This window comes from Vipera ursinii, assembly GCF_947247035.1.
Source record: "Vipera ursinii genome assembly, chromosome: 1".
NCBI classification, from domain to species: domain Eukaryota; kingdom Metazoa; phylum Chordata; class Lepidosauria; order Squamata; family Viperidae; genus Vipera; species Vipera ursinii.
In genome coordinates this window covers 192,626,526-192,647,706 of record NC_139512.1, presented here as the reverse complement: position 1 = coordinate 192,647,706, position 21,181 = coordinate 192,626,526, and the positions used below count along the sequence as shown (strand labels likewise).

The 21,181-nt window shown below is 41.2% G+C and overlaps 1 protein-coding gene and 1 long non-coding RNA gene across 2 annotated transcripts in view; one reads left to right on the top strand and one right to left on the bottom strand.

Annotated features, from left to right (window-relative positions):
* The window catches only part of LOC310632646, a 1,302,393-nt gene that overhangs the window by 819,867 nt on the left and 461,345 nt on the right, over positions 1-21,181 (bottom strand). The window lies entirely within an intron of this gene.
* Positions 19,729-21,181, top strand: part of LOC310632519 (cytochrome P450 2K1-like) — a gene marked incomplete at both ends in the record, with an annotated part of 35,928 nt that continues 34,475 nt past the window's right edge. Inside the window, one exon of the mRNA XM_083349749.1 lies at positions 19,729-19,911. Within this exon, the coding sequence (XP_083205875.1) occupies positions 19,729-19,911 (183 nt within the window). The remainder of the gene's footprint in view (positions 19,912-21,181) is intronic.

Genomic DNA, 21,181 nt, shown 5'->3' with positions numbered 1-21,181 from the left:
AAACCCTGTCAACAAAAGTGCGTATAGTCAAGGCTATGGTCTTCCCAGTTGCAATGTATGGCAGTGAAAGTTGGACCATAAGAAAGGCTGAGCGCCAAAGAATTGAAGCCTTTGAACTGTGGTGCTGGAGAAGACTCCTGCGAGTCCCTTGGACTGCAAGGCGATCAAACCGGTCAGTCCTAGAGGAGATCAACCCTGACTGCTCTTTAGAAGGCCAGATCCTGAAGCTAAAACTCAAATACTTTGGCCACCTAATGAGAAGGAAGGACTCACTGGAGAAGAGCCTAATGCTGGGAAAGATTGAGGGCAATAGAAGAAGGGGACAACAGAAAATGAGGTTGCTGGATGGAGTGACTGAAGCAGTAGGCGTGAGCTTAAATGGACTCCAGAAGATGGTAGAGGACAGGAAGGCCTGGAGGAACGTTGTCCATAGGGTCGCAATGGGTCAGACACGACTTCACAGCTAACAACAACAACAACTTGCTTCCCTCCTTATTACTACATTTGGGACACAGTGAACTACCTGAAATATAGCTGTTAGGAATTTGTACTGCACCCTTTCCAGAGGAGTAAAAGAAGGATAAGATTCCAGCTGAGCACCAATGAGTAGTTGTGTGCAAGCCTTAGCTAAATGTAGCTTCAGTGCTACTGGAATATACTGTGCTCCTCTGGAGAAATGAAATGTTTGAATTGCCATATTTTGGGGGCATTTTGAATTACATAATTTTGATGTGCACTGCATTTAGTAGAGCTATGGAAAAACATGACAAAATATTTAAAGGATTTAACTTGCTTGATGTTCTGATCATTTATTCCCCAAGTGTGCAATTCAGGTCTTCTTGCAAAGATCATGATCTTAGTTTTACTATACTTGATTTTGAAAGTGTCTTCCAAGTAATAATAATGAGCCAGAGTGTTCAGAGCTCATCTAGGTCTAATTTGCATTTATATTAAAATGCTATATAATCTGCATATCTATTAGCTAATTTTGGAGGGTGATGTTCTAAAACGCAAATCTTCCTACAAAGATGCATTGCTCAATCCAACTGGCATAACCAGGTCTTCAGGCCATTTTGGGAGGCTAAAAGACAGGTGCAGTTCTCACCTCAGGAGGCAAAATGTTCCAGAGGATGAGAAACCCAGCAAAGAAGTCTCTTCTGGATCCTGCCAGCTGGAAGTCCTCAACCAGGTCTGCAACATGCATCTTATAGGAGTGTGGATTGGCCAATCCAATCCTGTTCTGTGAGATGGTTCCTTAGGTAACCTGGACCCATGTGATAAAGAGTTTAAAGGCGATAAGCTTGAATTGCATCTGGAAGCAAACTGGCAACCTTTTGCAGATTATGCAATATCAGTGTAACAAAGGCTGCCCTAGGAGCCCCAAGACTGGGCCATGCAGCTGCATTCTGTGCCAGGTATAGTTTCCAAATACTTTCTAAGGGTAGCCCCATATAGAGTGCTTTGCAGTAGCCCAGATGTGAGATGACCTGGCCTGAAGAACTGAGCACAGGGACCCATGATCCACGAAAGGTCCAAACTGGTGCACAACACAAAGTTGCACAAACGCTTTCCTAGCCACTATTGCCACTTCTGAGCAGGAATCGAGAGTCCAGGAGAACCCCCAGATTGTGTACTGGGTCTGTCTGGGGCAGTGTAACCCCTTCCAGAATAAAAGATGTTAAAGTCCCATATCCTGAAGCTCCACACATCCAAAGCCATTTGGTAGAATTGAAACCTATTGTCCCCCATCCAGACCCCCCCACACACACACAGACTTCAGACACTGAGAGAGGGCGGTGACAGTATCACTTGGGTCACCATGGGTGGAAATGTAAAGTTGAATATCATCAGCATACTGATGGTACCTCATTGCTTAATGACAGATTATTTCACCCAGAGGCTTCATGTAGATGTTTAAAAAGAGTGGAAAGAGGACTATACACTAAGGCACACAACAACAGAACAGCTATGGACTGGACCTCTCACTTCTTATGAACACAATTGGGCCTGGCCTTGGAGAAAGGAGTCAAAGCAGTGCAAAACTTCATTACCTAGCTCTAAATCCTGCCATTGTCCCAAAAGGATACCATGGTCAATTGTATCTAAGGCCACTGAGGGGTCAAGGAGAACAAGGATGAATGAGCTACCTCCATCCCACTCTCACCAAAAATCATCAACAAATACAAGTAATGTTGTTTCTGTTCCATAGTAGGCTTGAAATCTCACTGGAAGGAGTCCAGATAATCCATTTCAACAACACAAGGTGCCACACAACCATTTTTTAAATCATGTTTCCTAAAAGGAAACTGAGAGACTGAACAAAAATTGTCTGGACAGTATCAGCATTTTTTTTTAGGAGGGAACAGACCAGGGTCTCTGTGAAAGTCTTGGGAATGTCTCCTCCTGCAATGAAGAATTTATCATTACCTGAACCCATTATTCATATCGGGGAATCTTTCTTATTCTACACTTTTGAATGTCTAGTTTCCTATAATTTAACAATCTGCTATAAATGAAAGTTCTAGGATTACTTTTCTAAACAATTAAGGGAGGAATGTTAGGGCAGTAGTCCAGTATGTAAAGATGAAAACATGTTGTGCACTATAATTGCTGCTCCTCCCTGCTTTGCGTCAATGATAATGATGTTGCAGTTTCCTCCAAAAATAAACACATAATCTAAGTGCATGAAGTGATTTATAGTATATACATCATACCATACCAAATTCTCCAAGGAAGGTACTGCTTTTCAGTTGTCAAAATTGGATAGCTCAGTTATAAAAATCAAACTGGAATTGATGCACTTATTCATTAGTGCACTTCACTGTTGGCTAATAAAGAGGGAGTACAAGATCTAGCATACAATATCAGCTACAAAAATTGGCATGACTATGGGATACCAGCAGAAGGTACACAAAGTTTTAATCACTTGCATACATGGTTGTTTAAATTTTGCATCCTAAAATATTTACATTCAGGCATCTGAGAATTTTCAAGCGAAATAAAATATTTCTATGGCTCTATCCTAAGTGCCATAGAAAATTGTTTTGACATCTTGAAATTAAATTGATTTCTTTTGGTGTAGAACAATTAATTTTACAGCAAGAAAAAACTTTAAATGAATTCATTAATTTGTTAATTTTGGTATAGTGGATTCAAATTATTCTCTAGACTATATATCCACCCCCATGGATCAAATCTTCCAACTCTTCTTAATTGCATATATTAAAGTTGAATTTTAATTGAATTGATGAGGTCCTCAAAAAATAAAATAAGACATCAACAATTGTTCTCTCCTCTCCTCCTCTTCCTTCTCTCCTCTCACAAACCAAAGAAGGCCCGGAACATCTGCTCAAGAAAATAAAAGATGTAAATGAGAATTTTAGTCTCTTTCTGAACATCAAAAAAAACCAAGCTCATGACCACTGCAAGGAATGGAAATATTAAAACATAAATTGATGATGAACAGACAGAATATGTGGAAAAATACACTTTCCTAGAGTCACAGATTGCTCAAAGCAGTAAATGCAGCCAAGAAATAATATGTCAGATTGCACTGGGTCGCACAACAATGATGAACATGAGCCAAATATGGAAAAGCAAAGACATCAGCCTGGCAATCAAATGTAAGTTAGTCCACTCTATTTTATTTCACACCCCTATCTATGGTTGCGAAAGTTGGACCGTAAAAAAGCAAGACAGAAAGAAAATCAACTCAACTGAACTGTGGTGCTACAGAAGGTGGATTAGCGTGAGGCAAGACCAGGACACAGCAGGCACGTTTCTCCAATGTTTATTTAGAGGAAGCACTGGCTTGAAACACCACCTGGACTCCCTGCTATTTATACATAACTTGGACAAGTAATAACCAATAACATTGCGGCGTTCCCCCGCCGCGTGGCTGCAGCCAATCAGGCACGGTGAGTTTTGACAGCCGCGAGCTGTCAGTGCACCGCGCCTCCGACCAGCTGGCAACATTTGACAGCTAGTCGCTACTTCGCATGCGCAGCCCTCGGCAACCTGATAGCTGTTATTGAGCTGCGCCTGCGCGGCCTCTTTGACAGCTGTCATGGTCAGCCGGTCGTCACGCCTGTGTGTTTAGCAAGCGGCAGCCCGTTTGACAGCTGTCAGCGGGCTGCCGCGTTTTCTCCTCACAAACTGTGTGAGAGATAGGAACTTGTTTAATACACAACAGGAACTGTTTAATACACAACAGAAGGCTCCTGCATATTCTTTGCACAACATAGGTGAGTAAGAAGGAAGTACTGAAGCATATTATGCCAGACATGTTACTGGAAGAAAAAAAATCACAAAACTGCATTTCACTTATTTTGGCCATTTCATGCGGGGGAATTCACTGTAGAAAGCAATGAGGCTTGGAAGAGTTAATGCTAAAAGGAAAAAGGCCAACAAAGAACATGGTGGCTGGATACGTTCAAAGCGGACACCAGCCTGACCTAGAACAACTCAAAGAAGTAGTGCAAGATAGGAAGATTTGGAGATATGTGGCCCATAGAAGCACCATGAATCAGACACACTGAATGGATAACATCATGATCATGATCATCATGATCATGATCATGATCATCATCATCATCATCATCATTCAAGTCAAACAATTTTTGAACCAGTCATTTTCTCTCAGCCCAACCCACCTGATAGGGTTGTTGTTGGGAGCCAATAGAGAAGGAAGGAGCATTGGGTGTATTTGTCAGGTTGAGTTGTTTAAAGGAAGGGTGTAATGGATATAAAGTACTCTTCATCTGTCACTACTTTGGGTCATGTCTAAACACAAGGAGGGAGGGAAGCATAAGTAAATTTCACCTCCTTCTCACAATCTGTTTTGCTGGAAACTGGCTGCAACACAGCTTCACCTACCCACAAACTCTTTCTGTGCAGCCAAAAGGGCAATAAACACAAGAATGGGGAAAGTTAGTTCATTCTTTTCCATTCTACCTCCACATACAGTATGTAGAAATTTAAGGGTGTAATAAAGAACAGTAAGAACTCATATACATATTATGGGAATATTTGGGAATCAATTAAACGGAGAAAGTAACATGATGTAGTTTTTGATCCACCCACTGCTGTTTTGTGAACTACAGCCTTTTACCAAGAACAGTCATCTGAGGTAGAGTTGCTTGATCTTGGTGTTACAAAATCTCTTTTGTTTTGAGAAGAACTTGCACCATATCAGTCCCAGCCAGAAAACAGAAACAAGGTTTGAGAACAAGAGGGGAACCTGTAAGACAGAGCTAAATGACTATGTTTTCCTAAGTAAAGGATAGATACAGGGATGAGAATGTACAGATTTTTTTCCAGGAGGCACTGGACTAAAGAGAGCCTGTCTTCTGAAAGTATTCAGTCTCACAACTACAGTATTTCATTCTGTGAAAATGATAAGTATTTCCTTTGCTTGACCAATAGGCAGATGTTATGGAAGTTACAGTATGTCAGGATGCTTTTTGTTGACTATAGCTCGGCTTTTAACACCATTTTGCTGAGCATTTTCATCGAGAAGCTGACTGACTTGAAATTCTCCCCTGCCATCTGCAATTGGATTCAAGACTTTCTCAGGGACCGGTTAAAAACAGTGAGGGTCGGGTCTGCTTTGTCCACCCCCCTAAAGCTTTGCACCAGCTCGCCACAGGGCTGTGTGCTTAGCCCCTACCTGTACTCTTTATACACATATGACTGTGTATCATCTGACCCATTCACTGCGATAATTAAGTTCGCAGATGATACAACTGTGGTGGGTCTCATTACAGGTGGGGATGAGACAGCATACAGGGGGGAGGTACAAAAACTATCCATATGGTGTAGTAACAACAACTTGCACCTGAACATTGGCAAGACAAAAGAGATGGTGCTAGACTTCCAGAGGAAAAAGGAGGAACCTGCCACACTTTACATTGGGGAGGACTGTGTGGAGAGAGTTTCCTCCTTTAAATTTCTGGGAGTCTACCTCTGTGAAGATCTGACCTGGAAAGTTAACACAACCCAGGTGGCCAGAAAGGCCCAACAGAGGCTTCACTTTCTCAGGGTCTTGTGGAAGAACAGGGTAGAACAACAGCTAATGACCCTCTTTTACCGGTCTACTATAGAGAGCGTCATCTCGTATGGTATTGTGGTTTGGTATGCTGGTCTGACAGCTGCGGATAGGAAAGTATTACAGAGGGTGGTGAGTACAGCACAAGACATTGTGGGCTGTCCCCTGACACCACTGGATGACATCGCCAGGGCTTATTGCCTTGGAAGAGTGAGGAAAATTCTCAGGGATGACTCACACCCTGGACGGTATCTCTTTACTTTCCTACCATCGGGTAGGAGATATAGGAGTATAGCCAGCCGCACCAACAGGCTGAAAAACAGCTTCTATCCGTGGGCTGTTAGGCTTTTGAATGAGAAATAACTTTTGTGACCTTTTATGAATTTTATGCAGAATTGACTTGGGAGGCCGGTGTGTGGTGTAGTTAGTTCACATGGTGTAGTAAGATGGAGGGTTTGTTGTCACTGTGTGTCGGGGGGGTGGGAGCACAAAGGGAGGCTCAGCTAATCTCAATGTACACATAGTTGTACTTTGACAGTAAAGGTTCATTTCATTTTATTTCAGGATTGCCCTTTGGGTGACAACTTTCTCATTGGTTGGAAGCTTTTCTAACTGCAATTCATAGTTCTTTCTAGAAAAATAACTGCAAGGGCTTGGACTGGAATCTAGAAAGGAGCTTTGGAGGGCGCACACTCATTGATACCTTTTAAAAGTTGCAGCTTTTCTGGGGCTCGTGTGTTAGCCATGATTTCCAAATAGATTGATATTTAAGGACCTGATTAAAGTGCATCAGTGCCCACTCCAGTTATACACTGTCTTTGAAGCCACAGGCCCACTAATAGACATAAGCAAAATTTTCAAACATTCACCTTAGCTGTTGCAACAGAGAAGAATGTCTCTTCCTCTGTCTTGGGCAAAATTGATGGATATGTTGGATTCAAGAAAAAATGATCCAAAAGTGCCGGCAGAGAGAACAGATTCAATACAGTGAAATACAATAAAATACAATGCCTTAGACGTGAAATATCCAACTTAACAAAAGGAAATGTCTTACATGCAAGTTACAATTTTAAAGAAATAGATCACTTTGCAGTTGTATGCCATACTCAAGAGATGAGAAAAGTTACAAAGCACAGTGATTCCCAATCAGCTTATTTATTCTGCACAGGCTCTGCAAAAGGCTCTGGACAAACTGACATCTGGGCAGTGATGGAAGTCAGCCAGTTCACACCACTTCAGCAGAACCAGTAACTAATTTTTTGTTGCCCAGGCCCAGAATGGACTTCTGGAAGCAGCATCTACACAGAAAACCAGTAGTTTGCATATTTGAATCCCACCACTGGATCTGGGACTGAAAAAGCAGTAATGGGAGGGAAGGGCTGTTCAAAGGAGGAGTAAGAAGGAGAAAGTGGGAGAAGCCCAAGGGAGAGCTCCTCCATCACCCTGCAAGCACCGATTGAGGCTGACGCCCTGTTCCATGCCCAAGGGAGACCTCCTCTGTCGCTTGTGGGCAGGGACGGAGGGGGGAGTGGACGGTCCAGACATGCTGCACGCCAGTGGCAAGCGGAGATGGGGGGAAGCCTTCCCCTGCCTGCCTCCGCTTGTTGCCACAGTGTGGCATGTCTGGATCGCCTGCCTTCCCCCCCTTCTGCCTCTGCTTCCAGGGTGGTGGAGGGGGTTTTCCTTGGGCATGGAGCAGGGCATCAGCTTCAGTCGGTGGTTTGGAGAACCTCCTCCATCACCCTGAGGAGCATGAGAGCAGCAAGACCCAAACAGCTGAAGGGAAGAGCTGAGAGAGAAAAACTCACCATCGGATTAAAAAAAAACTTGGAAAAACCAGAGATGGGAAGGCCAGGAATGGAGACTCAGATTTATCATAACTGGTGCAAACTGGCTGAATCCCACCACTAAAACTCTTGTTGTCATGACCTTTAACTGAGTGAACATAGGGCAACAAATTTTGATACAAAGTACTTCAAATAGGCAAACTTACAGAATGTGCCCAAAATCTGGGACCCATGACTCCCAAGGAGATGAAATTTGGTGAGGTTGTGGCTGCTTGATTGCTACTGGCTTCTGCTGGGTTTTCTCCTGCTTAAGTGGGAGGCTGGACTAGAAGACCTCCAAGGTCCCTTCCTGTTCTATTCTATTCTATTCACAATTTTTTCATGCCACACCAATTATCACAACTGTGGGTACTTTACTAATAGAGAAGTCTGGCTGTTGTGATTCAGGGTCAGCCTGTGGGTTTGGCAGTTGGGTCGGACGACTCAGAGGAGGAGGAGGGGGGTGTTGAAGAGCTTGCTGATGATGGCCTTGAGGCTCCGCAGAGCCCTCAGCTGGGCCCCTCCCACCTGGTCACGATGGAGACCCAGCTGTGTGAGCCTGACAGCGTGGATGAAGATGACCCACAGCTGGCCCTGTTCAAGGACGCCCGACGCAGGAGGCAGTCAATCAGGAGTAAACAGAGGAAGGCAATGGGGCACCTCGGAAGGAGGCAGAGAGAGGCCATGCCCTGAACTGTATTTAAGGGGAATGTGTGGGAGGGCTGGTTTGCTGAAGGCAACCGCTTGGATAGTTCTTGTTTCATAGCTCCTGTTTCATGGTTGGTGTCTTGTCTTGTTCTGTTTTATGTTAATAAATTTGGCAGGCTTTATTCCAGCCTCTTGCCATTTGTAAAGGGGTTGTCCCTGCTTTTGCTGCAGGGCCGGTAGTAGGCTGGTACAGAACACTGGCGAACCAATGCCAGCAGAGCAAGAAGCCCAACATTCCCCTGGTGGTCTCTTCTGGTATTTCTGATCCTTGGGATGGATGCACAATCACAAGTGGCATTGGAGCAATCCAATCCAGGCCCTTGCTATATCCCTATTCCAGGCAGTGACAAGAAACACAGGCAAACTGTATCTCAGCTCTCTGGGACAAACCTCAGGCTCCCTCTTGAACTCTAAAGAATGGACCAAATGAATAGATGCTGCACCACCAGGTGTGAGACTCAGATTCTGCATTTCCAATTGGCAATAAAACCTAGCAGTAATTTTGCTTTGCATTAGGGAGGCTGTTGCAATAGCAATAATCCCAGTTGATTGGGAAAGTGGAAGTACAGTGGACCGAACCTGTCCAGCCAACAAACAATGTTCATGCTGAGTTGAAATGGGTTTAGAGACAATTTATTTTAATAAGTCTGTTTTAAGAGTTGGAAAATGGATACTGAATGACATCTAGTGATGGATTAGAGTATAGCAGTACAACTGCAATGACTGATGTTGACCTAGCAAGAAGTCTAGAAATAGATAACAGCTTAGCTTCTTTGTTGTTTGGTGACTCTTAGCTTAACCGAGAACAGCTGGCAACAGAGAAAAATATTTTGGCATACTTACTACCCTGACCTTCTTGAACTATAAACATCTACTGAACTTTGACTTTTAATCTTAAGAACTATTTGGAGAGAAGGAAAAACTTGACTTTTGGCTACGTTTGTCTGAGAGGGACTTTTGGATTGTTTTTAGGGTGGTTGAACATTTTGAACACTTTGAACATTGTGGATTACAAACTCTCCCTGACTGATAATTTTTGGACACCTGAGCAGAAGGACTGTTACAAAAACATTGCTTTTAGTGTTGGACTTATATCCTGGAACCTACTGGACTATAAACTAGATGAGACATTGTTCTATTGACATCAAGACTGGTGATATTAGATAAGACTAGTACTTGGGGATCAAAACAGTTTTGACAGAATATCTGGAGGGGGAAAATAAAATGGATGCTTCACTTCCATTTGAAGCCCTCAGCTAGGTTTATCAAGGATTTGCAAGAGTGACGCTTCAAGAAAAAACAAATACTTTCCAGAAGGAAATATATTTCATGCTACAATCAATTCACTAAACAATTCTTTCACATAAAGAAGACACAAGAAGAAACTATGATGAGATTAAAAATAATTTAATTAACATAAATGAGCAAATCTCTAGTGTAATCTAAACCTACAAGTAGAAAGTTTCCAGAAAATGACCACAAAGTATGAACAAATAACTCAGAAAACAGAAGATGAATAAGAGGAAATTGATTCAAAGATGGAAGATATAAAAGAAGGGAAGTATGAATTGGCACAAATAAAACTCTGCAAGACTTAACTAATATAATGGAAATGGAAAAGGCACCTTATCCCTTAGGTCTTCAAAATATACCTGAGGACATATACCTGAAGATCTATAAAAAATGGACTATAGAACTGTTAGGGGAAATGCCAGAAAATGGGAGACAAAAAAAATGAAAAGAGAAGTTGAGGGAGAAGAAAAGTGGGAGCTGTTTAAGGAATATAAATGGGAGGAATTCCCCCTCAAAAATACCCTACTTAAATTGTCTTTCTGATTTCAAGCAACATTCATAAAAATAGAGGAAAAATTCTTTGGTGATTTAATTGCCTTGCCCTGAAAAGCTATTTGACAAGGGAAGAAAGCTACAATTAGACTTAAAAAACAGAAGATATAACCTATCAGAGAGGGCATTATATGATTAAATATCTGTTTGAATATGGTTAAAAGAATAGATATTAGATAAAAGATAGACTTTTATAATAAGAAAGATATGATTTATAATTAGAATAGCACCTTTTTCATATGGGAAATATGAAAACACTAGGATGGCTTCTACAAATGAAATTCCTAGGTACACAAATGTAACTAATTTTGAGAAAATTATAACTGACAAAGGTATTCTGAATATTGATGGGAAATCATACTTAAATAAGAGCTTGAATATTGCATTAACAAGGAGACTTTAATAGCAAATACAACTGAAATATAAACTGGTTAGACAAGAGGTTACAAACTGATATTATGATTATTTGTATAACTAGAAAAATATGATGAGGATGTATCATCGTCCTAGTGGATGATCACTTGACCTTGAGCCAGCAGTGTGCAGCAGCAACCAAAAAAGCTAATACAATCCTGGCATAGAAGCATAGAATCAAGATCACATGAAGTACTAGTACCGCTATACAAAGCTCTAGTAAGACCACACCTGGAATACTGCAGCCAATTTTGGTCACCATATCACAAAAAAGATGTTGAGAGTTTAGAAAAAATTCAGAGAAGAGCAAATAAGATGATCAAATGCCTGGAGGCTAAAACATATGAAAAATGGCTGCAGGACTTGGGTTTGGCTAGTCTAAAGAAAAGAGACATGATAGCAGTGTTTCAATATTTGAGGGGCTGCCAAAAGGCAGAAGGGGTCAGATTGTTCACCAGAGCACCAGAGGGCAGGGTAAGAAACAATGATTGGAAACTGATCAAGGAGAGAAGCAACCTGGAATTAAGGAGAAACATCCTGACAGTGAGGACAATTAACCAGTAGAGTAGCTTGCCTTCAGAAATCGTGGGTGCTCCATCACTGGAGATTTTAAAGAAGAGACTCTACAGTCACTTGTCTAAAATGGTATAGGTTTCCTGCTTGAGCAGAGGGCTGGACTAGAAGACCCCCAGGGTCTCTTCTAGCTCTATTCTGTTCTGTTCTGTTCTAAGGATATTAGGTTTTTGCATTTTTTAATATTAAAATTTTATTTTATTCAAAAAGAGATTAAAATACAAAATTCCCCAAAAAATAGAAAACGAAAAACAAAGTAACAAACAAGACATTGAAAAGAACCTAACATATATACACATATTATCCCTGCTAGTTGAATATTAATTAATACATTACTCAATATTAATTTCCCACCACTTGCAAAACAGGTCCAAAGGCTTTTCAAACTACTAAATCTATGTGCAAATTACTAACCTGTCATCTGTACAGAATATTAGTGACCAAGTAATTAACAATTCATCCTGGATCAAATACCTACATTTGTTTTTTTGTTTAATAACATCTCTTATCAATTGTTATCTGAGTAAATATCTCCCAAATTGGTCTATCTTCCCAACAAGGCTCAGGCAAAATTGGTTCCTGTGATAAATCCATTTCCCCATTTTCTTCAATCCTCCCAGGGCCATGGTGGCGAACCTATGCCATGTGTGCCATAGGTAGCACGCAGAACCCTCTCTGTGGGCACGCGTGGCATTGCAGCAGTCCTAGGCCTCCACTGCTGTGTGCAAAAAAAAAAAAGGTTCAATCAATCAATTTCAACTTCTCATGGGAAAAAAAAGATCTCACAAAGTTGGAATTGATTGATTGAACTTTATTTTTATTCCCACACAGCAGCGGAGGAAGTGATGCATCAGATCTGGAAAGAAGGTGCTATGTTGGGGTAGTGGTAGTGGCAGGAGCAGGGTGCTCCATGTGAGGGGTGTGGTGGGGCCTGTGCATGAGGTAGAGAAGCAACATGGCAGCACTAGCATGGTGGTAGACCAGTTGCTTCCCTCCCCCTGCCAGACACCTGCCGAAGCCATGCAGGGTAGGTTGCCACCCGTGCCCCGCCCAGATGCCCTCGCCTCCCCCAAGCATTTTTTTTTACTAAACTGCCTTTCAGCTGCATTCCATTTCTCCATTCGCTTCTCAGCCTTTACCACGTGTTTATGGATGGGACAAAAAAAAACTTCCATCAGGCTTTCCAATTTCTCACGAGATCTCATGAGAAGTTAGAAAGTCTGATGGAACCTTTTTTTTTAATACCAATAGCGCCACAAACATGCGCCGAAGGCTGAGAAGTGAACAGAGAAACGGAATGCAGCTGAAAGGCAGGTAAAAAAAATGCTTGGGGAGACGAGGGCATCTGGGTGGGGGCAGTGGCAGCAACCTTACCTTGCATGGTGGCATGAGGGTGGGGCCCATACCAGGCCAGCCCCTGCAGCCCCAGGACAGCCATGCTGGGTGGTTGTGGGCAGGGTGTTGAGGTGGGGGCTGGCAGGCTGACCAAAGCAACAGGTGGCTGAGGGACAGAGAACTGAAGTGGGTGGTCGGGCCATTGGCAAGAGCAATGCAGTTGAGCAAAAAGTGGCATCAGAGGATTTCTTTCCTTACCTGCCCCACTTGTTCTGAGGCCACTTTCTGCTCAACTGCATTGCTCTTGCCAATGGCCTGACTGTCCACTTCAGCGCCCTCCCTCCTCGAGCCTCCGGCGATTCACTTGTTGCTTTGGTGGCTCTGTAGGCAGAGCTTCTCTGTCAGAGAAGAGAACTTTGCAGCTCTGCCTACAGAGCCACCAAAGCTGTAGTTCAGGGGTCCTCAAACTACGGCCCGACCTGTCTTTTTTAATGGCCTGCCTGAACCTCCCGGGCAAGCCATCCAATCATGAGGAAAGGGTGGGTGGATGGTTGCAAGAGCCCCAGCCAGTGGCGGGACAGTGAGTTGGTGGGAGAAGATTTTTTTTCAGTTTCTTCCTCACACGCCCAAGGGTGGGCTTGTGCTTTGGGCATGCCCCCTTCCTCTCCTCCTCTCACCTATTCGTGTTTTTACCTCAGAGCTGGGCTGAGAGGTTTAGGCCTTGCTTGCAGCCTCAGCCTTGCTTAGGGCAGCCAACCTGGTGATAATGATGCCACTGCTGCTGCTGCTTCTGAGGCGGGTCCCTCGCTAGGTGCTACAGAACACGAGCCCCAGCCTCTGCCACTACTGCCACTGCCACTATGCCAGCCAAAAGGAAACTGGTGCCACCGACCCTCAACATCACCCCCACCATTGGTGAGGGACCCAGCCCCACCAGTGTTTGGAGTGGGGCTGCTGGAATGGGGTGCTAGTTATGGGTCTGAGGGGAGCAGGCGAAGGGCAAGGTATTTGTGAGGGATGGCCAGGGTGAGCAAGAAAAAAGGAGGAGAATTTGCTACTGGAATGTTATTTGGGGTTATGAGGGGTTGTGTGGAGCTGAGGCAATGAAAGGTTGGGGGAGCCACTGGGAGGGAGGATGCAGTCGGCCTTTGGAGGAGCATCCTGATCCATGAACAGGGGTGGTGGTGCTGCATCCAGATGAAGCCCTAAGAGGTAGGCCAAGTTGGAGGTGGTGGAGCAACTGGGAAGAACCAGGAGTGCCAGAGCTGGTGGTTGAGAGAAACTTCATTGGCCTTTAGGGTCCAGAAATTGGTGAAGGAAGGATGGGGGCATTGGGATGTACTCCATGGGAAAGAAGAATGAGGTCCTTCCAGGCAGGTTCTTTTGCCCTGAGATGGTCCAGAATGCCAATCAAGGAGAATATTTCTGGCTCAGAGTTAAAATGAAGGGTCCTTGGCAGGGATGTCTCTGAGGATGGTGGGTTTCTTGCAGACGTTTCAGGACCCAAAGTGGGATAATAAGTGAACTAATGATGTTACCTAGTTTGGATCATGAGACATCTACAAGAAAGCCACAAAGCTCAGAGAGCAGCAAGAACTCCACAGCCACTCTCCTTTCCCTCTTCTCCTCCTTCATTCCACAAACCCCCTCTCTTCTGGCATTGCTGATGTTACCTAGTTTGGGTCATGAGATGTCTGCAAGAAATGCTGAATGGAAATGGAACCCTTGCCTTGCCCCCTGCTGTGCCTTGCCTCACCCCAAAGGATGAGTCTCCTGCCCACCATCCCCCCTGCCAGAGACCACCTGGATCTCCCCCAACCATGCCCGGCCCCCACATTTGGAAACGTTTTGGGAAAAGTATACCATAGAAATGCCACTTTTGGTTAAGTTTCCACCAATTTTTCTTCTAATTTCTTTATAACTGTAGCCTTGTTCACTTAATAATATTATTTTACATCACTTTCTGGGCAACCAGTAAACTCTTTCCACCATTACTTTAGTTTTATTACATTTTACAAGCTCACTAAATGAAAGAACACAAAAAACCCCAACCAACTTGATAGCGATCACACAACACACTGTCAAATGTCTTCCTCTCAGCTACAATACATGACATCAATAATTGAATCCTACTGTGATCTGATTGGCTCATTGCCAAAACAAGATGACACCTGATTGGCTCTCTAAACACTCATGCTCATTGGCTACAATCAGGTGAAGGAAAGATACCTGATATCAACACAAGAAGGGAATATAAAAAAACTATAACATTAAAGAAAAATGGTTTTGCCATTTCAATCTGGTCAGAACTTGAGTTGGCTGCCAGAAGTCATAACTCAGTATTATTTTGGCACTCTGTAGCAGGTATCCTGAAGGAACAGAGATTTGTGTTTCACAAACCAATCTCTGCTGCGGACTGGGAGAATTATTATCAGTGTTTGTTTGCCCCCACTGAACCGGTAAAGAAATTATTTTTAAACAGTGATTTGGTAAACCCTAGAACTCCCCTCCCCCTTGGCCACCAGTCTCAGAAAAGGAGATAGTCCATCATTAAAAGCTTAAAGAGCAATAAAGCCCCAGGTGAGGATTTTTTACCAGCAGACTTATTTAAGAAATTTCCCAAGTGGTGGGACCCTGTATTAGCAGGTCTTTTTACACACATAAATAACACCTGCCATATACCAGATGGGTGGAAGATGGCAATAGTTGTCCCCATATATAAAAAAGGGAATAAAAAGGATCCTAGTAATTATAGGCCCATCAGCCTGATTGACATTGTAGAAAAAATATATGCTAGGCACCTTTTGAACAGAATTGAAATCTGGGTAGAGGAAAACAACATCCTCACAGAAGAGCAAGCAGGTTTTAGACAAAACAGATCTACTATTGATAACTGCTTTGTCTTGAACCATCTAATTGCCAAATATGCCTATAAGAGGAGACCCCTGTTTGCTGCTTTCATAGACCTTACAGCAGCATTTGATATGGTAAATAGAGACGTACTATGAAGTAAATTGACATCTCTTAAAATAGAACCCAGACTCCTGGCTTTGATTAAAGCCCTTTACACAAGTACCTGTTTGAGGGTGCGGTATGGGGTTAATGGGGCCCTGACTAACAGGATTTACCCAAATAAGGGGATAAGGCAAGGGTGTATCCTGGCCCCATTATTATTTAATTTATACATCAATGACTTGCCAGGGCTAATGAAGGATACCATGGTACACATGCCGATGATCCTAAATACTTACTGTAACAGCTTGCTTTATGCTGATGATAAGATTTTATTATCATACTCACAAGTAGGATTACATAGGCTATTAAGAAGATTCAGCTCTTATTGCCAGGATAACTCCCTAATCATTAGCAAATCTAAATAAAAAATAATGGTGTTTGGAAGAAACCATCAGAGACATAAGTGGCAATTCGATGGTGAACCAATTGAACAGGTTAACACTTTTGTATATTTGGGAGTAACTTTTTCCAAGACTGGATCTTGGGCCTGCCATCATCAACGGAGTACATTTAGAGCAAAAGCCCGTTTGAATTTATTGCTCAAACTAAAGAACCATAGTTACCCAGGGTCACTAGCCCCATTACTCAAGGTTTATAAGGCTAAGGTTCCCACAATGCTCTTGTATGGAGCAGAAATTTGGGGTCTTTACTCAACCACAGTCCTAGAACAAACACAGTCCCAGCATTTGAGATGTATTTTGGGTGTAGATCCAAGAACATCTGCTGCAGCAGTTAGAGCTGAATTGGGAATTCATACAATTCAGGCATTATCTAAAATTAGAACTTATAACTACTGGTGCAAAGTTAATGAAATGGAGAGACTAATAGACTCCCCAAATTATGCCTACTAGAGCAAATAAAACTACAATCACAAATCTCCTGGATCACCAAACTAAATTTTTTTTGTAAGAAGCTGTGGCCTTCCTGTCTCTTGTGTAACAGGAGAACAATCTAAAAAAAGAGTTGCCCAAAGAATTAAGGATATAGAAGCATAAACTGATATAGCTATCCTTAGTAAGGTGGGTAACTTGAAATGGCTGAGTAAATACAAATGTACTTTTCAAGTAGACAGTTATTTGAAGTTACAACTCCCAAAACATCTTAGGGAGATATTTACGAGAGTGAGATTCGAACAGCTTGACACAATGGTCAGATATGGGAGATTTCATGCTATACTGTACAATGAGCGTCTCTGCATTTGCAGAGTGGCAGAGGTAGAGGACCTGTCTCACATCCTATTTGACTGTTGCCTGTAGAAGAGGGTGAGAGACAGGTATCTTGGTCTATATACCAAATGAATGACCCATTGGGATCCCCACATCAAAATAACCTACCTTATGTCCGGCCAGAACTTGAAAATAACATTTAATGTAGCACAGTACTTAAACAAAATGATCCGGTTGAGATCTGCATATGTGGGACTGATTGGGGTAGATTGCAAGGGCGATTCCGAAATATAATGTTATCATATTTTATCTATATCTTAAATTATTGTACATTATTACAATTTCATTTTAGATTGTATTTTATTACTATTTCATCTTAAATTGTATTTTATTTTAATTCCATTTTAAATTGTATTTTATCAAATTCCATTTTAAATTGATATGGCCCAAGGGCTAATCAATAAAGACTTATTATTATATACATAAGCAAATTGTGCTTCATTTTTTTGGTTATTTGGCTATAACTTTTCATAGAATATGTACAGATAATTGAACAAACTTTGTTGCATTACATTATTGATTAAATTATCCTTCCATTGATATATAATTTTATGGTACTACTCCAAAAAAAGTGGTGTTATTAGCCCTCAAACTTCAAAAATACACTTTTCCCCAAAGGTTTCCACAATTTTGGCCACTACTGTAGGTAGGCAGGAGGTGGGGAAAGAGAGCTCACCCTGAACCCAGACTATCAGCTTTCCAGCTGACAATCTCAGCATCTTTAACTACTGAGCCGCTACACACACACCACCCCCAAGTTATATTTTAAGGATCTTAAAATATTTTTAAAAAATGAAAAGAGAAGTATAAGATATTTCTGCATTAAAGATTTACATCTTCACCCCATTATTATTTCTTAGAGCATTAAGCAGATCACATTTGAGTATGAACCAAGACTGAAGAGACTTTTCTATTAAGAATAATGTATTCCAACCATGATATGACCTTGACTCATCTCTATGTGCTGTACCCAACATTTCATTCTTTTCATTCTCCAAGCTTGTGGTTTGGTTTCCAAATGTTTCATTGCCAGACTAGGTAACATCTTCAGTGGCATTTAGGGGATTTCATTCTTTGCAACTGTAAACTCATACAATCCTTAGTCCATCTCTCCTCTGGATACAAATATTCATTAAAAAAGGAAAAAGATGGGGAAATGCTTATATAAAAGATCATAGCTTTGTATTATTAGGTGTGAACCACAAACGTACTTAGATTACAGCCTTATCTTCTCACCTTGAAGACGAAATATTACTGAATATACTTAAGCAAGTCAAAACCTCCAAATAAATTCCTTATGACTTTCTAAAATTATCACTAACAGTTTTATTTTCTTTACCTTTATAATATTTTCTTCTCTAACATACAGCCATGGTCCTTCAGGTTTTAGGACCAGTTCTCCAAAATGTTCAGGCATCTTAGTTGATGACTGTGGAATCCTTTAAAATTTGGAATCTTTCTGTAAAGTTCTATTTAAAACACAATTCAAACAATTTGGGGCCATTGTCTCTCAGCCCAACCCATTTCATAGGGTAGTTATTGTGGGAAAATCAGAGGAGGAAGAATCACTGGGTATGTTCATCAGTTTGAGTGGTTTTTTATAGAAATAATAGACAGAAAATAAACAAAAATATAATAAAAATAAATAAAGGGGTGTAATGGAGATACACACACACACACACACACACACACACATACATGCACACACACGTGTGTGTGTGTGTAGTACTCTTCATTTGTCACTAAACTGAGTCATGTCTATATATGATGCTGGTTTCCCCCACACACCCCTATCGCACTCAAGCCCAACTGCTTCCCCCCCACCCCAGTAAGCTAATCTGAAGTGCCTAAACAAAATAAATTTTATTCGTACCCTCCCAGGAAAAAGCCCCTCAGACTTGTTGTACCGTTTAACCATAACCTTTTGCTAGCCTAAGCTCTATCTTTATTTTTGTGTTTCCTCTGCTTGCGGTTATGCCTAGCTTCCTACAGAACCTACATCTTTCAAAGTAATTATCCTGCATGTGTCAAAGCCCCTACTTCTAAAAGCCTAAGTTACTCCATTTTACAACTATAGCTTCAGCTATGCCATTAGGATTAATTTTCTTCATAAGATCATTACACAATTTCTGATCTTATTATCCCCTACACAGAGAAAGTAAAATGATCTCGCTTTTGATCCACCCACTGCTGTTTTGTGAAGCACATCCCTTTGCCAAGAAGACTGTTCTCAGGCAGAGTTCCCTGAACATGGTGTTCCAAAGTCTCTCTTGTTTTGAATAGTATGTGCACTGTATCAGTCAAAGCCAGGGAACAGAATCAAGGACTGAGAACAAGAGGCAAGAGAGCCTGTCTTCCAAAAATATTCAATCTCACAACTATTCCATTCTGCAAATATGAAAAGTATGTCCTTAATTTCCACTTGACTGAGAGACAGATTTATATACTGTAATGTATTGGGGTTTATACGTTTATAAACATCTGGGTTATTTTGTAGTACAAATATGTGAAACTGCTTTGGTAGGTTTTGGCAGATTTCACTAGTTCACATGTAGGACAGATCAAATTCCTCTTGGAAAAAAACCAAGGGCAAAGTTTAGAAGCCCTTTATTGAACAGAGCAGTCAGAGCAATCTCACAAAGAGAAGCCTAATTATACCTTGCTTTGAAATACATGCTGGAATCATTTCAGTTTTCAAAATTCCTTGTAATTTTTACTGAAGACTGCTTACTAAAAGAAAATGGATTGGACTGGAGCAATTTTAATTTTATTACTATTTGTTCTTGGAATTCTGTTCCTTTTGAAAAAGGGCAGTTCCAGGAATAACAACTCCCCCAATCTCCCTCCGGGACCCAGGACCATACCTATTTTGGGAAATCTGCACATGATAGATCTGAAGAGGCCTTACAGAACAATGATAGAGGTAAAACCTGGTGATTAACAACCATCTTTACCATTCTTTGCCAAAACTTGTTGGGATGGGGCAAAATCCTGGTAACTTGGTCGAGTAAGTCTGATCTGCTCTCTGATGGAGTTTACTGTATATGGAAATGTTCAAAACTGGAGATTTAGTTGGTATTTGAACATATGTAAATATTCTGGAAGGATTATTTCAAGAAAATCTTTTTGTTAATGAATGCAAAATGTTCTAATTGAATAAACAATTTTCTAATTCTTTGTTTAGATTTGCAGAAATGTTCAAACCCCAAGGAGGTTTGGGGAAATATAAATGCTCTTAAACTGAATGACTGAATATATATTTAGAGGCACATTTTTGTTTGCACGTTTTAAGCAGAAGTCATTAAATCTATTTCTGAAATGAACAATAACACAAACAAAATTTCCTTCCCCTTGTTTATAAAGAGGGAGAGAGGTGGAATGCCTGATTTTCAGATTCATGTGTAGAATATCTTTTAAATTCTGTCCTTAAGGAATTCTTTTGATTACTTTCAAAAGCTACTAGGGACACCACTGGAAAGTTTTTATATGATCTTTTCTACAACATATTGGTGGCTCAGTTCCTCTTTTATGAAATTCTACTCTATGTCCAGCACAAAAGGCTTAATGGCATTTTCCAAACTGAGAGATATAAGTGTATCTCTTGTGCAGGCATAATTATCATGAAAATGGAGGACTCAAGTTATACTTTCCATAAATGTAAAGTGGTGTGATAACTTGAGGAAAAACTGGAGGCAAGCCAAAGGACTAAAACTCCAGACACTCTGAGCTTTCAGTATTGAACATGATAAACATGACAAATTCTTATTAAATTCAGAGGTCTCTGTAAACAGAACATATCAAGTAAAATGAATCAGAAGTCTCTGTCCAAACAAAACACAGTAAAGAAGATGGACTAGATAACCTACAAGGTCCCTTCTAACTATTCTATTCTATTCTATTCTATTCTATTCTATTCTATTCTATTCTATTCTATTCTATTCTATTCTATTCTATTCTATTCTATTCTATTCTATTCTATTCTATTCTATTCCCAACAAAATGGGACGGAGGGGAATCCTGTTGCACTGTGTGTAAGGAATCACTACACTTCTACAGAAATACAAAACACTAGGGATAAAAGCCTTCTTGAAAATATTTGGATAAATATTGTAAAAGAGGATTGTAAAAGAGCTGATGTGAAAAACAGGGAAAAATTAGATCCAAGCAACTACAAATCAATCAGCCTACAAATC